This window comes from Cricetulus griseus, chromosome 4, assembly GCF_003668045.3.
Source record: "Cricetulus griseus strain 17A/GY chromosome 4, alternate assembly CriGri-PICRH-1.0, whole genome shotgun sequence".
In the NCBI taxonomy this organism is placed as follows: Eukaryota; Metazoa; Chordata; class Mammalia; order Rodentia; family Cricetidae; genus Cricetulus; species Cricetulus griseus.
The window spans coordinates 143,497,544-143,513,233 of NC_048597.1; the positions used below are offsets into that span (position 1 = coordinate 143,497,544).

Sequence of the window (15,690 nt, forward strand, 5' to 3'; positions counted from 1 at the left end):
AGTATGGTCTCTTACAGAAATAAAAATACTATGTTTTATCTTGACTGTTTCTTTCATTGAGTCTTATTGGTGGGACTTCTTTTCTTTCCCCCCACCACCTCCCAGACAGGGTTTCTCTGTATTGCTTTGGAGTCTGTCCTGGATCTCGCCCTGTAGACCTTGAACTCACAGAGATCCTCCTGCCTCTGCCTCCCGAGTGCTGGGATTAAAGGCATGTGCCACCAACGTCCGGCAATTGGTGGGACTTTCTTTTTTTTTTTCATTTTTATTTTATTTTATTAGTTCAAATTAGGAACAAGCTTGCTTCAGATGTCAATCTCTTCTCCCTCTCCCTCTCCCTCTCCCTCCCCTCCCCCCCAACATCCCACCTGCCCCTAGCCACCCCCCCTCCACTCCCCAGGCAGGGTAAGGCCCTCAAAAGGGGCTCGGTGGGACTTTCAATCCACCATTTTAGCCATAAATTCTCTGCTTAAACTCATTTTAGTCCAGACTGAATATTGGTAGGGATTTATCATTGAGAATGAGAATTTGAACCTTTACATGAAGAACAGTGATGTCAGTGGCTGTTGTTTAAATATGGAAGATGTTGTTGATACTCAGTCTAAAAGATTTGTTATGAGTCTTTTAAATTTTATACTTTTAAATATATTTATTGTATAAGTATTTTGCATGTATGTATGTATGTATGTATGTATGTATGTATGTGTACCATATGTCTGCCTAATGCCCAAGGAAGCCAGAAGAAGACATTGGGTCCCTTGGAACTGGATTTACAGATAATTGTAAGCTACAGTGTAGGTTCAGGGAACTGAACCTGGTTCCTCTCTAAGAATGACAAGTGCTCTTCAACCCCAGAGGACCCGAAGAGAGACATACATGGATCCACCTAGGAAGGGGAAAAAGACAAGATCTCCTGAGTAAATTGGGAGTATGTGGGGTAGGTGGGGGGTGGAAAGGAAGGGGAATGAGGAAAAATGTACAGCTCAATAAAAAATTGCCAAAAAAAGAACCTATGGAATAAATGAAGGCATGCATAAATAAATATTACACACAGTGCTGGGGGGTGGGAAGAATGACAAGTGCTCTTAATTACTGAGCCATTTCTCTAGCCTAGGATGAGTCTTGTAGACAGGAATGAGAACACAAACCCAACAATCTGTGACTAGTGTTTTTGTGTAGTTCATGATCTTATGCCCTTATGATTGGTTTTGTATGGAGTAAAGTTATAATAACAAAGGTCGAAGAATTCCTAGAGTGAATAAAAAAAAAAATTCAGGCCGGATGGTAGAGATAGTCGAAATGATTACCACCCAGCTGGAAATGCAGAGGCTATCACACACTGACCCAGGAAAGGAACAAGAAAAGCCATAGTCCCAGCAGTTTTTATTTTTTATTATTTTGTTATTTCGTGCATATGGGCGTATTGTCTGCATGTATGTGTGTGTGTGTGTGTGTGTGTGTGTGTGTGTGTATGCACTAAATGCATGCAGAAAGCCAGAAAAGGACATCAGATGCCCTAGTTCTGGAATTACTGAAATTGTGAGCTGTGTGGGTGCTAGGAACTAAATCCGGGTCCTCTGGAAGAGCAGCCAGTGCTTGTAACTGCTGAACCATTGCTCCAGCCCACACAGCAAGCAGTTTTTAAGTACAAGATTAAATTTCTTGCAGGTGTAATTAATCTTAGAAATTTCCCTGAAGACATTTGTTCCAGGCTAGAGTTAGGGCATTCTCAGTAGCCTGATCAGTGGCCAGACTACTGAGGTATTTAGAGTAATACACAAGCAGAAAGTCTCTTACAGAATAAAGACTTTTCCTGCTCTTTCAGACATGGGCATTTTACCTTTTTGAAGAGGAGCAGATCACCTGTAGATTTGTTGGTATAGTGTGAAAAATTAGCTTGAGTTGAGCTAGATCTGAGACAAGAATCCTGAAAGCAAGCCTAGCTGCAGTGAGAGTGGTGAGAATAACCCTCCCCTTGGTTGAAAAGCTTGTTTGTTCTTGTAGGTCCTTTAAGAGGATACAGTCTCCAGGCCTGATTTTAAGATGGAGGGTGAGATATGAGGAGGGTGCCAGGAAATGTTGACCAGCATGCTCCCTGAGATCAGGCTTCTAAGAATCAAGCTGTAAAGACTGAGCTGGCCATTTCCTAAGATGGGGTTTGATAGGGATGCTAGTGTTGAGGAGAAAAGTCTGTGGTGGGATAACTTGAGAAAGGGTTTAAGCATAAGGGTGCTTGTTATCTTTCTTTTCCTGTTGCTATGACAGATTACTCTATTACAAAAGCAATTTAAGGGACAAAGGGTTTATTCTGGCTAACAGTTCAAGGGTATAGTCTATCATGACAGGGAAGTTAACATACCATCCACAATCAGGAATGAGAGCAAAGAATGCATGCTGTTGCCCAGCTTCCTTTCTTCATTTATTTGTAGAGTCCCCACAACTAGAGAATGCCATCACCCACAGTGAGCAGGATTTCCCACCTCTGTGAAGCCAGAATAATTCCTATAAGCATGCCCAAAGTCCCATCTCCTAAGTGATTCTGTATTCTGTTAAGTTGGCAACACTAACCATCACACATGCCTTGAGAATGAATGGCTCTCAATCTTAAAAGTGAAAGGCATTGAGTTGGGGCCCTCTTGTTGAAGCTTCAAGAGACAGCTTGATAGGTGTTTTAACATAGAATGGACCTTTTCAATTTTCCCTGAAGATTGAGGGTGATACACAGGGTGTATATAAGGGTGATACCCAAAGCTTTGTGAGACCTGTTGGATTATTTTGGAAACAAAGGCTGTACACCATTATAGCTTTGGAGATAATGGTTAAGGGACAGATCTGTGGATTATCTCTTGTAAGAATAATTGGTTGGCTTCTGAGGCATTTTTTGTTTGTTTTGGAGGAGAGGGAAGGCTTCTAGGCAGCCCCCAAAAGTGGTTTTGACTAAACCACTTATATTGTTTATATTTAGATAATAGTGAAATCCATTTGCCAATCCTATCCAGGTAAGTTTTCCCTCAATTGAGTGGGTAAGGAAGAGGTTAGCCTGAGATGTCCTTGAGGACTAACAGGCTACAGATAGACCAGTTTTTGTTTTGTTTTTGTGGGGTTTTTGTTGTTGTTTCTGTTTTGTTTTGTTTATCAGGACAGGGTTTCTCTGTATTGCTTTGGAGCCTGTCCTGGAACTTGCTCTGTAGACCAGGCTGGCCTCGAGATCTGCCTGTCTCTTCCTCCCAAGTGCTGGGATTAAAGGCACGTGCCACCAACGCTTGGCTTGATAGAGCAGTTTTTACTGAATTGAATTTATAACTTAACTCCTGGTTTGAGAGTAGGTGAGGGGAATATGGAGATTGTGAAGAGTCTTGCACCCTACATAAGTATTGTGTAGTCTGAGAGATGTTCCTTTGTTGACAGAAGGAAGGATATTTTTTTCCTTATAAGGAAAGCCAGAATCATTCTTTGTTAGCTTTTTCCTCTGTTGGTTTCTCCTATTCCTCCTTTTAGCTGTACTCAGGAATGATTGAGGAAATGAATAGCTAGGGCCTCCATGGCTGTAAAGGGTAAAGCTTTCCATGCTTTTTTTTTTCCCCCCATCCTGATATTTTGCAGTACTTCTATAGCTTGAGGCTTAGTGTCCTGTGCAGTAGATAATTGCAGCCTGGCTTGGGATTTGGGTAGCCCCAGTTAAAAGTCCTCTTCTAGATTGCTGCATATTAATACAAGATGTTAGGAGTCAGTATAGATGTTAAGTCTTTACCTTTTTCCAGGATGAGCACTCTGGTATAGGCAGTGAGTAATATCTTATGGGCAGATGTTGTTTGGAGTATGTATAAACCTGTAAAAACTAAAAACCTATGCCCCCATATAACATATATGAGACAGAAACAGACAGAAGAGAGAACTCAGTGGCCCAGTACTTGTGTAAACATGAGGCTCTGAGTTCAGCTCCCCAACACTCACATGAAATGTTGGGCATGGTGTTACATGTACTTGTGATCCAGGAACTGGGGACACAGACAGGAAGATCCCAGAGGGCTAATTGTAATTTCTGGTCCTTTTAGGACTGAAAGAGACTACTATTGTTCCAACTACTGAATTTCTCTGTTGCTTGTTACTATCTGAAACATGTATTTGACTAGCCTCAGAGCTCTGATATAGGTTCTATTATCCCTGTTTTACTGCCACAGAAATTAAAAGTACAAATCACTATATATATGACATAATCAAGATGACAATCCAGAATTCTGGTTCCATCTATGTTTTAACCACTTCATTCTTGGTTTTTATATACTGTTGGGAAATAATGGTATATTTCCTCATCTTAGCTGTTTTTTAAATCAGACTCATATCCTTTAGAGCTTTCCCAAGTATAATAGGCCTGCGATTAAGAGAAAACACACCTCTACTTTTGAAGTTAGGCCATTAGGAGTGGTTACTTCGATTGGGAACTTGTGGTTGAGGGCAGTCACTATTTTTCCGTTTAGGAAAGAAGAAAAGAGTTGAATGGGGTTTGGAACTCAAAACCCACTGATTTTTGGCTAAACTAATCTAATTTTTAGCTATTTGTTCGTAGAAGATGGAGGTGACACCAGGTTGAAAAAGATTTCCACTCCCTCCTTGTCTGGGTAGCCTTGTACTTTTCTTTGAAGGCTGCTGGTACAGTATCTGGAGCCTCCACCCAAATCAAGTTTGAAGTAGTTTCATTTTAGCATTTTGTTACACATTTTCCAACGACAGTGCTTGATTTCTTGTTTTTTAATACATGTGTTCATGCAGATGGTCCCTGGGTCATGAGTGTCATTTGCTCTGAAGTCAGTCTTCTGCTCTCAACCACATAATGGGAATCAAAGTAATCACTCTTGTATGTTTACTGACCTACAGGCACCGAACAACACATGCTATATGTACCCATCCTGTTTATATAAGAGAACAAATTCATGAAGTTATTTTCTGCCTAGATCAATCCTAAATGAATTATCTCTTTGTGATTACTTTGGGTTTTTGTTTGTTTGTTTAAGTTTGAGGTTTGGACATTTTGTTTTGTTTTGTTTTATTATTTTGAGTTTTTGGAGACAGAATCTATGTAACCCTGGTTGGTCTGGAACTAACTAACCATGTAGGTCAGGTTGGCCTGGAACTTTTGGTTATTTTCCTAATGTACTGCCTCCAAAATGCTAGGATCATAGGCATACATTACTATGTCTGCCTGTGATTACTTGTATTTAGGAAGAATGTGTAGAGCAGGGTTTGTTTTGTTGTTGTCTTTAACCATCTTAATTTGACTTTCTTCTCCTTTGGAGGACTGAGCAACACTTCAATGCATATGATAGAGTAAGTGTCTGGAGCAGTTTGGATTTGGTCAAAATCATTATCTCTGTGGTGTCAGCTCTTACCTTCTTAAGATTCAGTTCATGTTATCCTTTATCATGATGTCAAGTGGGGAACAGTTTTGTCTTCTATCATTATATTAGTCAAACTTTTTTAAAATCTTGAAATCTTTTCTTTTTCCCTTCCCCCTTTCTCCTATACATTTATCTGAATAAAACATTTGACAGAATCATATGCTTGCCTGACTTTATTGCATGTTCATGTTTAGAAGCAGGAATAATTATATACTTACTGACCAAGGTGTCTTTGACAGTCAAAAGAGTATCATGTGCTTAAATATTTACAACAGTTTCTAACACATAAAAGTACTCTGTAATTGTCATTCAGCTATTGTTTTTAAATAATGCTCATTAACAGTAATTTATAGACCACTGGTTGATATCTAAAAAAAGTGTTTTTATTTTATGTTCATTCATTTTATTTATTTGACACAGGATTTCACCCTATAGCCCAAGCTGGCCTCAAACTTACTGTGTGCAGCACAGGCTTGTGAGCCTGTGACAGTCTCCTTAGTAGGATTATAAGAATTTGACACCACAACAGACCAGAAAATATATTTTAATACATTCCATACTTGAAGTTTTTCTCTTTCACTGTTAAAAATTATTTTAGTCTTTTTATTTAGCACAATTGCTACATGAAAACAGTATAAATAGTCCATTTCAGCTGTCATTTGATGTTTTGTTTTCTGTGTTTTTTAGGATATTTCTGATTTATTGCATCCTTGAAGAGCATCAGTAGAAGAGGAAGGGAAAAAAAAAGATGGGTGTGAAAACATTTACTCACAGCTCCTCTTCCCACAGCCAGGAAATGCTGGGAAAACTAAATATGCTACGAAATGATGGACATTTTTGTGATATCACTATTCGTGTTCAGGACAAAATCTTCCGGGCTCATAAGGTGGTATTAGCAGCTTGCAGTGATTTCTTTCGAACAAAACTTGTGGGCCAAGCAGAGGATGAGAACAAAAACGTGTTGGATCTGCATCATGTTACAGTAACTGGCTTTATACCTCTTTTAGAATACGCTTACACAGCCACTCTGTCAATTAACACAGAAAATATTATTGATGTTCTAGCCGCAGCCAGCTACATGCAAATGTTTAGTGTTGCTAGTACCTGCTCAGAGTTCATGAAATCAAGTATTTTGTGGAATACACCTAATAGCCAGCCAGAAAAGGGTTTGGATGCTGGACAAGAAAATAGTTCCAACTGCAATTTTACTTCTCGAGATGGAAGTATTTCTCCGGTGTCTTCAGAGTGCAGTGTTGTGGACAGGACCATTCCTGTCTGCCGAGAATCCCGAAGAAAACGCAAAAGCTACATTGTTATGTCTCCTGAGAGTCCTGTAAAATGTAGCACACAAACAAGTTCACCCCAGGTATTGAATTCTTCAGCTTCCTATGCAGAAAATAGAAATCAGCCAGTTGACTCTTCTTTAGCTTTTCCATGGACTTTCCCTTTTGGAATTGATCGAAGGATTCAGCCTGAGAAATCGAAACAGGCAGAAAATACCCGGACTTTAGAATTGCCTGGCCCATCTGAGGCAGGCAGAAGAATGGCTGACTATGTGACTTGTGAGAGCACAAAAACTACCTTGCCTCTAGGTACAGAAGAAGATGTGCAGGTCAAAGTAGAAAGATTAAGTGATGAGGAGGTCCATGAGGAAGTTTCCCAGCCTGTCAGTGCATCTCAGAGCTCACTGAGTGATCAGCAGACAGTGCCCGGAAGTGAACCAGTTCAAGAGGACCTCCTGATTAGTCCACAGTCTTCCTCTATAGGTATAAATGCTCCCTGTGTTTTTCATTATTTTTATAGTCTGTTCAAACATTTTTAGGTTATTTGCTGTGCTCAGTCTTATTAAAAAAATCATAAAAGGGGAGAAGTTACTGAATTTAATTATTTGTTTGTTTTGAGTCCAGACCTTAATATATAGCCCTGGCTGGCCTGGAACTCACAGAGATCTACCTACCTCTGCTTGCAAAGTGCTAGAATCAAAGGCATGAGCCACCATGATTAAAGGCTGATGATTGGATTTTTAAAATTATTATTAGCACTGTAAATTTTGTGTATGTGTTTAACAAGTTATACATTGAGGAAGAACAGAGGTCAGTGGGGGATATTAGGGACAAAGGCAGAGATAAAAATTGTGAATTACCATTTATTTAAAGAGACAGTTTTACTTTGTAGTCTTTGGCGTTGAACTGCTGATCCTCTTGCCTCAGACTCTTGGGTGCTAGGATAACAGGTAAGTACCACCACACCCTGATGTTAATTACTTTCAATACAAAAGACAACAGGTTTTGAAAATCTAGTTAAAGAATCCAGACACAGTGATGCAGGCACCAAGGAAGCACAGGCAGGAGGAAGATAGTACCTCACAGTCGTCTTCAGCTGCATAATCAAGGCCTGCTATGAGACCCACTGTGTGTGTCATGGGGATCCACTTATTGTTTTGTTCTTTATTAAAAATGGGTAAGGGCATTTACTGCCACATCTGAGTACCTAAGTTTGAGCTCTGGAACTGTAGGGACAGTAAGCCATGCCTGCTAGAAGCTGGCTACAGGTGTGCCTGACCACACAGGTGTGGTCAAGGTGAGGTCAGGATGACACGTAATAGGTTTTTAAGGGGCTGCAAGGCACATGGGAGCCCCTTCTCTCTGGCCTGCCTGCCTTGCTGCTCCTGGCATGCTCTGGCTTGTGTTTTGCTGGTGTTTTTCTAAATAAAGATATCTTAACCTTACGGACTACGGATGGTCTCGTAATATGGAACCTCTATGATAAAAAGACAGGTCTTGCATGCTTTCACTCTGCCCCCCCCCCCAAATAAATACATTGATGTAAAAAGTAAAAATGTTTATTGAAAATTTAAGCAGTGTGCCAAACACGATCCTGTGTAAACAGAAGATAGCATTCTTACAACAAAGGAGATACTACCCCACATGGAGAGGCAGATAAGTTAATAAGTGACTCCAACAAACTAGTAAAGATCCTGTTCTAGGCAAATTAAAAAGCATTAGTGTAGCAGTAGGAAGAGCAAGTTAACAATGCCCAAGTAAGTCCACAAAGTGAAGATGTTAAGAAACAAAGCATCTAGTAGAAGAGCTTGATGGTTTAGAACATTGAATGTCTAACAAATGAGTTTAGTGCAAAGTGATATACAAAGAAAACAAATAATTACGAATGTACTAATGAAGGTTTCCCAGAAGTACTTAAGAAATAAGTGTTAGTTAATTCGGCACTAGGGAGGCAGAGGCAGACAGATCTCTGTTTGAGACCAGCCTGGTCTACAAGAGTTATTTCCAAGACAGCCTCCAGAGCCACAGAGAAACCCTGTCTCGAAACACCCCCTCCCCCCCAAAAAAAGAAGTAAGTGTTAGTTTGTGCTTCATGATCTTTTTTAGCTACAGAGTCTGAGAAAGTGATTATTTGTTGAGTAAATGCTTTGAGCAGAATTAGAGCAGAACAGAACTGGTTGTAGCAATGCAGTATTAGGGAGGCAGCTGCAGGTAGATGGATGTCTTTTGAGGTTAGCCAGAGCACTACATACATGCATAGTAAGACTCTATCTCAAAAGTAACAACAGTAATAAAGCATAGTGGATATTGAACATGGAACAAACAGTGCCCACCATATAGATAGGCTAAGTAAGCTTATCATTTTACCCTAGTCCTATCCTAAAATGAATTTTAAAGTTATGCAGATACTTGAGGAAAACAAGTATGCTTTTTGTGTTTATATGTAAGAGATTTGGCTCAGAAATCTGTTAACCTGTGTAAAACTAAACTTTTTTTTTAATTTACTTTTTTTTTCTAAATGTATGAGTACTCTGACTATAAGGCCTGTGTGCCAGAAGAGGGGCTTTTTATAAAAAGATGGTTATAAATAATGAATCAATACAACCTAGTAATATTTGAGTATGTGAACTAAAAGGAAGGGATCAAAGTACTCAGGATAAAATAATTATTTCTTTTATATTCATTGATTGTAAGTGACAAGTTTAGTTTATTGTCTGAATGCAGCTGTATTTTACTGTTGATAATCTGCCGTTATTTTTTTAAGGACAGAAAATTGACAATTATAAAATTGGTAGATTTTTGTCATCTAAATGCAGTAACTGCAGTATGAACATCGATAGAAAAAAGTTGGAGCCTCACTTTTAAGAATAATCAGCAAGATGGGTTGTGTGTGGATTTTGCTTGGCCAAGCAATGTCAGGCCACAAAGAAATCAAAAGTTGGGATTGGTAATAAATTACAAATTTTGACTTTAAGAAACTATGAGAGAGCTAAAACCCTTGAGCGGTTCCTATATTCCAGGTTGGGAAGTGATTAAAAAATAATAATAATTAGTAATGATCTTTCTAACAGGTTAAAAAAAAACCGGAACATATTAACTTTGTTAATTTCTTGTGTTTTGACACACTGTTGCGTTTCCAGGGTTGCTGCAACAAAGTACCACAAGCTTGGTAATTTTACAAATTTTACAAATTTATTTTCTCACTGTTCAGAAGGCTAAAACTCCAAAATAAGGTGGCAGAAAGTCCGTTCCTTTAAAGGGACCTTAAGAAGAACCCTTTCTTGCCTCTTCAAGTCCTGACAGTTGCCAGCCATCATTTTCCTATAAATTACAGTTTTATCATCCAAATCTCTACTTTTATTGTAACATGACTTTCCTTCTCTGTCCATATTTGTCTTGGAATCTCTTTCTAATGAAGATATTAATCATGGGGTAGAGGACTTCATTTGATCTTATGTAACCACAACCTAACTTGATTATATCCACAACGGCACCGTTTACAAATAAAGTCTTATTTTTAGTAGCCAAGGTAGGACATCAACTTTTGAGAGACAGTTTTATATACCTGAATTTGAGTCAAGACATTTTTGAAGAATTTGGATAAAGATAACATTGATAAGATGTTTAATGTGCACAGATCTTAGCTATTTTGAGTCTTTAGTCTTAAAACTGTCTTAGTACCTTTTAAGCAATAATTACTATTTAACTGTCTGAAAATTTAGAAATCCAGATATTTAAATATCTTGATAACTACACGTGAAATACTCATTCATTAGTTCCAGGTATATCTACTAGTTTCATATTTTGCCTTTACAATCTTACTAAGCATGCTACATAGAGAAATGAATATGAGTAGACAAAACCTTTAAGTTATATAGGCAGAGTTTCTACCTACATCGTGGATTCTATAACATGTACATAGATATCTGACTTAGATAGAGATCATGTATCACATACTCTGAGTGGATTTTTTTTTCTGCCTTCATATCAAGTGCACTAATTACTCTAACCTATCTTACATCTGCAGATTTCTACATTAAAACAAAGGTGTAATGAAAAGAAAAGTACATTCCTAGGGTACTGTGAGCACTCAATAAATGTTCTAGTCATGGTACTTTATCCTCTGTATTTCAGAAGAGCATTAATTACTGTAAGCAGTTTTACTTACTTATTCGTTAAAGAAGATACCAAAGTGATAGCTTATCATTCCACTGACTGATAAATTTGAAAACTAAATCATTTATTCTGAAATGCTGAAGTAGTAAAAATTTGACTGCCAGCCAGGCATTGGTGGCGCACGCCTTTAATCCCAGCACTCAGAAGGAGAGGCAGGCGGATCTCTGAGTTCGAGACCAGCCTGTTCTACAAGAGCTAGTTCCAGGACAGCCTCCAAAGCCACAGAGAAACCCTGTCTCGAAAAACCAAAAAGAAAAAAAAAAAATTGACTGCCTATGGATTTTATTCAATTGAAATGTTGCCTATATTTTAAGTTTCCATTTTCACCAATTGCCCAGTAAGAGGTAAAAATCTAACATCTTGAACATAGGATAAGTAGAAGCAATAATTACAACAAATCTAAATCTAAAGGGGGGGGTTGCTGAGATATATCTTATCCAGAAAGATACAGCTAGGGCTGGAGAGGTGGTTCAGGGGTTAAGAGTGCTACCTGCTCTACTAAAGGGATGGAATTGGTTCCCAGCACCCACCAGGTAGCTTACAACTGCCCACTATCTCCCTCTCTAGGAGATCAAGTGCCCTCTTCTGGCCCCTGCAGTTACTGCATTCACATGCACACTCAATGCACACACAGGTATTAAAAATATATATTTTTTAAACACAGGCCATCAATTTGTAGAACATTTCAAGAAAAAAATAATCTTGGATGTAATGGCTCCCATTATTTATTTTAAAGTATTCAATTACCTGTATTCACCAAGGAACAAATACAGATGACTTGAGATAAGCTGTAGTTCACTGAGCTAGCCAAAAATTCTGCCATTAAAAATAAAGTGATGGAGGTATACTTGCCCTGATATTCTAGGGCAAGCTTGCTCAGTCATCTTTACTGTAGGACCATAACTCTACTTTGTGAAATTGTCAGAAGCTGTTCTTCGTGTTATTGAAAGCAGCTCCTTCCTTACCTGTTTGCAATTGAGTTTGAGGCAGCATACAGATCTTTGAAGTACACATCATACTGACTTGTAAGAGTAAATCCTAAGATTCAAAGTACAATTCCCCAATTGTAAAAGGCTGCTATTCACTTAAATGTCTTTTTTAAATTTTTATTTATTTTGTATACAGTGTTCTGTCTGCATATATGCCTGAAGGCAAGAAGAGCGTGCCAGATCTCATTAAAGATGGTTGTGAGCCACCATGTGGCTGCTGGAAATTGAACTGAAGACCTCTGGAAGAACAGCCAGTGCTCTTAACCGCTGAGCCATTTCTCCAGCCCCCTTTAAATGTCTTTTAGAAGATTATAAAACGGTTTCACCAAGGAACAATTTGTATCTGGTTAAATAGCCAAAATACTCCTAAAAGACCTTATTTATAAGAAGTAAACATAATTTGAGCAGTAGTATCACACGCCTTTAGTCCCAGCACTTGGGAGGAAGAGGCAGGTGGATCTCTGTGAATTCGAGGCCAGCCTGGTCTACAGAGCAAGCTCCAGGACAGCCAGGGCTGTTAAACAGAGAAACCCTGTCTTTAAAAAAAAAAAAAAAAAAAAAAAAAAAAAAAAAAAAAAAAAAAAAGACAACGAAGAAGAAACAAAATAAACCCAGCAGCAAAGAGTAGTCAACGAAATATTTGAACGTGGCTTATGAATTTACTAGCCAGGCAAGGGCAGTTTGCATCTCAAAAGGGGTTTCCAATTTTCAGTGTTAGTGAAAGAGCTTTAATGCATGGCAAATAGAGAATCTCCTAGACTGCCATTGCTATCAGAGTCCTATCTCCAAAGTCCAATTATAGTGAACAGTTCCCTTCATTGCTCCTTTACAAGGGTGATCACACCACAAGGCTTTTGCAGGTTTTTTGTTTGGTTTTGGTTTTTTGGTAAGATGGTGGTTGGAGCAATTAGCAGAGGATTTAAGCCTGTGTTAGGTGATTTTAGGGAATTGCTCAGTACTGTAGATACCAGATTCAGGCATAATTTATGAATGAACCTTAATAAATATCTTCTAGAAGTGCAGATTAAAATGTGCCCACAATATCAATAACTTAATGGCAAAGGAGAAGGATATGGATATTGTGACTGCTGAGTCACCTTGTTTTGTCTGCACTTGAACAAAAGTATACTTTCCACCCCTTCCTTACCTTTAGTAAGGGTCACAGAGGTCCCATGAGGTTATTTATGTCTAACAGAAGAATGCTGTGGCCTAGCTGAGGGCACTAGACCTGCTCCTGGCGGGGGTTTGGTCTGGTCCTGCATGTTACGGCTGCTTTTGTCCTTCTCTCCCCTCTTTCTCTTTTTTCTTTTCTCATTTGACACTAGGCAATGGATGTAGGGCTTTGCATGTGAAAATACTCTCTTCCACTAGATATTCAGCTCTCTTCTCCTTAACACACTGTACTAGTCTGAGTTTATTGAGTAACAATAACGTCACAAGACGTAGCAGTTTCAATGGCAGCAATTTGCCAGATAACCTCATCTGCCTTTAGTAACTGATAAGGTGAATACCTGTTTTTGGTGGTTGTGGTTGGTTAGCTGGTGGTTTGGTTGGCTTTTTGAGACAAGGTTCCTCTGTGTAACAGTCCTGTCTGTCCTGGAACTCACTCTGTAGAACAGGCTGTTCTCAGAACTCACAGAGATCCATGGGCCTTCTTCCTATGCTTCCCCAGTTCTGGGATTAAAGGCATATGCCGCCACCTCCCAGCATACATGTTCTTTTATTCCAGTTTTAATCATTAATATTAATATTACCTCTCATGTAGCACATAGTAAATTCATCTTTGTAAATGTATATGTGTGATTTACAGGATGATTATAATAGGCTACAACAGAATTCAAGAGGTTTCAGATGTAGATTGATAGAAATGCAAGAAGAGGCCAGGCATTGGTGGTGCATGCCTTTAATCCCAATACTGGAGAGGCAGAGGCAGGTGGATCTCTGAGTTCGAGGTCAGCCTGGTCTATAGATCGAGTTCCAGGACAAGCTCCAAAACAATACAGAGAAACCCTGTCTCGGAAAAAAAGAAAGGAAGGAAAAGAAATGCAAGAGGAGGGGGCTGGAGAGATGGCTCAATGGTTACGAACACTGCTGCTCTTCCAGAGGTTCTGAGTTCAGTTCCTAGCAACCACATGATGGCTCAAAACCATCCATAATGAGATCTGATCCATCTTCTGGCCTGCTGGTATACCTGCAAACAGCGCACTATATACATAATAATACATAATAAATAAATAAATCTTAGAGAGAGAGAGAAATGCAGGGAGAGTCTGTACTGGTAAAGAAAGATCCCAAGAGCAGCTGCAGGGAAGAAGCTGCTGCCATAACCTAGAGGCTTGAAAGCACAAATGTGGAATTGAATTCATGGCAAAGTGAAAAGACAAGGCAGAACAGGAAGGTCCAAACAGGAACAGGTGGAGAGGCAGTCAGATAGGCTGTCAACTGTGTGGAGAACCAAGCCATGGTCTCCCTAAAGCAGTCAAGAGACATCTGCCCTGTCCTCCTTGATGCACAGTAAAGAATCGTTATATCTCATTACCTGTTTAAGCTAGATTATTTGAATCCACTTTTTTTACAAGCAACAAATTGTAGATTTTAAAATGTCACCTTAAAAGTGTTTTAGTAACTGGGCAGTAGTGGCACACCTTAAATCCCAGTACTCAGGAGGCAGGGGCAGGCGGATCTCTGTGAGTTTGAGACCAGCGTGGTCTACAAGATCTAATTCCAAGGCAGCCTCCAAAGCCATAGAGAAAACCCTGTCTCGAAAAACCAAAAAACAAACAAACAAAAAAACCCCAGTAACTTGAAAAGATTATAAAAGAGATACCAAATAAAAGTTATTAGAAGGACCCCAACCCAAAATGACTTAACAGATCATTAGAGCCAGTTATTTTCTTTACGACCTTTGTCAAATTCCCTGATGCAAAATATTGCTTGTGCTGGGCTACATCTTCTCCCAAGCTCTGCAATCCTAAATGCTCCATTTGCCACCATGATGAGCATCTGCAATGCTTAGCCAGGCTACCTGATAAACATGGAACACTGCAACCTTTTGTATCTTATGAGAACTGTAGGATGAAATACATTTTCAGATATGATCTTCTGTTCCAGCTTTCCTACAGTGTTGAAGATGAGAACCACAAGAGTATGTCCTAGCCAAAATGGAAGAGGACCCTGATTATATTCCACATGGGTGTATGACCTCACTGATCATGATGTACTCACACTGGTGTCTTGCCTTGACCTAGAGTCAAGACCATGATGGCCATGATTGTGAACCTTACCACTAATGTTGTGTCTTTGCATCTCAAGAATAACCAGGCAGCCTTATACCTTTATTCTGACACCCTCGACTTCTGGGTTAGTGAAATGGAACTCAAGTACTACCAGGCAGGTGTGTCAGATAATTAAAGTGAGAATCAGTGTATCTCACAGATGAGCTAAGACACTGGTTGGTACTGAAGAATGATATCTACACCTGATAGATTCCAGGGAGAACCAGAAGATCCAAGAGTAGAATTTCTTTTTGTTGTTGCTGTTGTTGTTCCTAACAGGCCCATTGGCAAAAAAACAAAAAACAAAACAAAACAAAAAACAACTATCTATGATAGCAAAGAGTACAGCCAGTTAGAAGTACTGATGTTCAGAACTTCTCAGAAGCTTGGATTCTACCTCTGAAACCTGCTTAAGCATCACAGGTCTTGTGTCTCAGCTACTATCTTGTGAACCCTGGTTTTGTCTGTCTGTGCTGTAGTATCTGCTCCAGGCTTTTGTCACAATCTCCCAGAGCAAGCTCACTAGCTATATTGGTGAGTTTTGTTTCAAGTGAGTAACTTCGCTGAGTTC

The 15,690-nt window shown here is 39.2% G+C and overlaps 1 protein-coding gene across 4 annotated transcripts in view; it reads left to right on the top strand.

The window, feature by feature from the left end:
- The window catches only part of Zbtb44 (zinc finger and BTB domain containing 44), a 58,887-nt gene that overhangs the window by 26,080 nt on the left and 17,117 nt on the right, over nt 1-15,690 (top strand). For all 4 annotated transcript variants that reach the window (XM_027411737.2, XM_027411738.2, XM_027411736.2 and 1 more), the window contains exon 2: nt 6,084-7,162. In XM_027411737.2, the coding sequence (XP_027267538.1) occupies nt 6,145-7,162 (1,018 nt within the window). In that variant the 5' untranslated portion in view covers nt 6,084-6,144. The remainder of the gene's footprint in view (nt 1-6,083; nt 7,163-15,690) is intronic.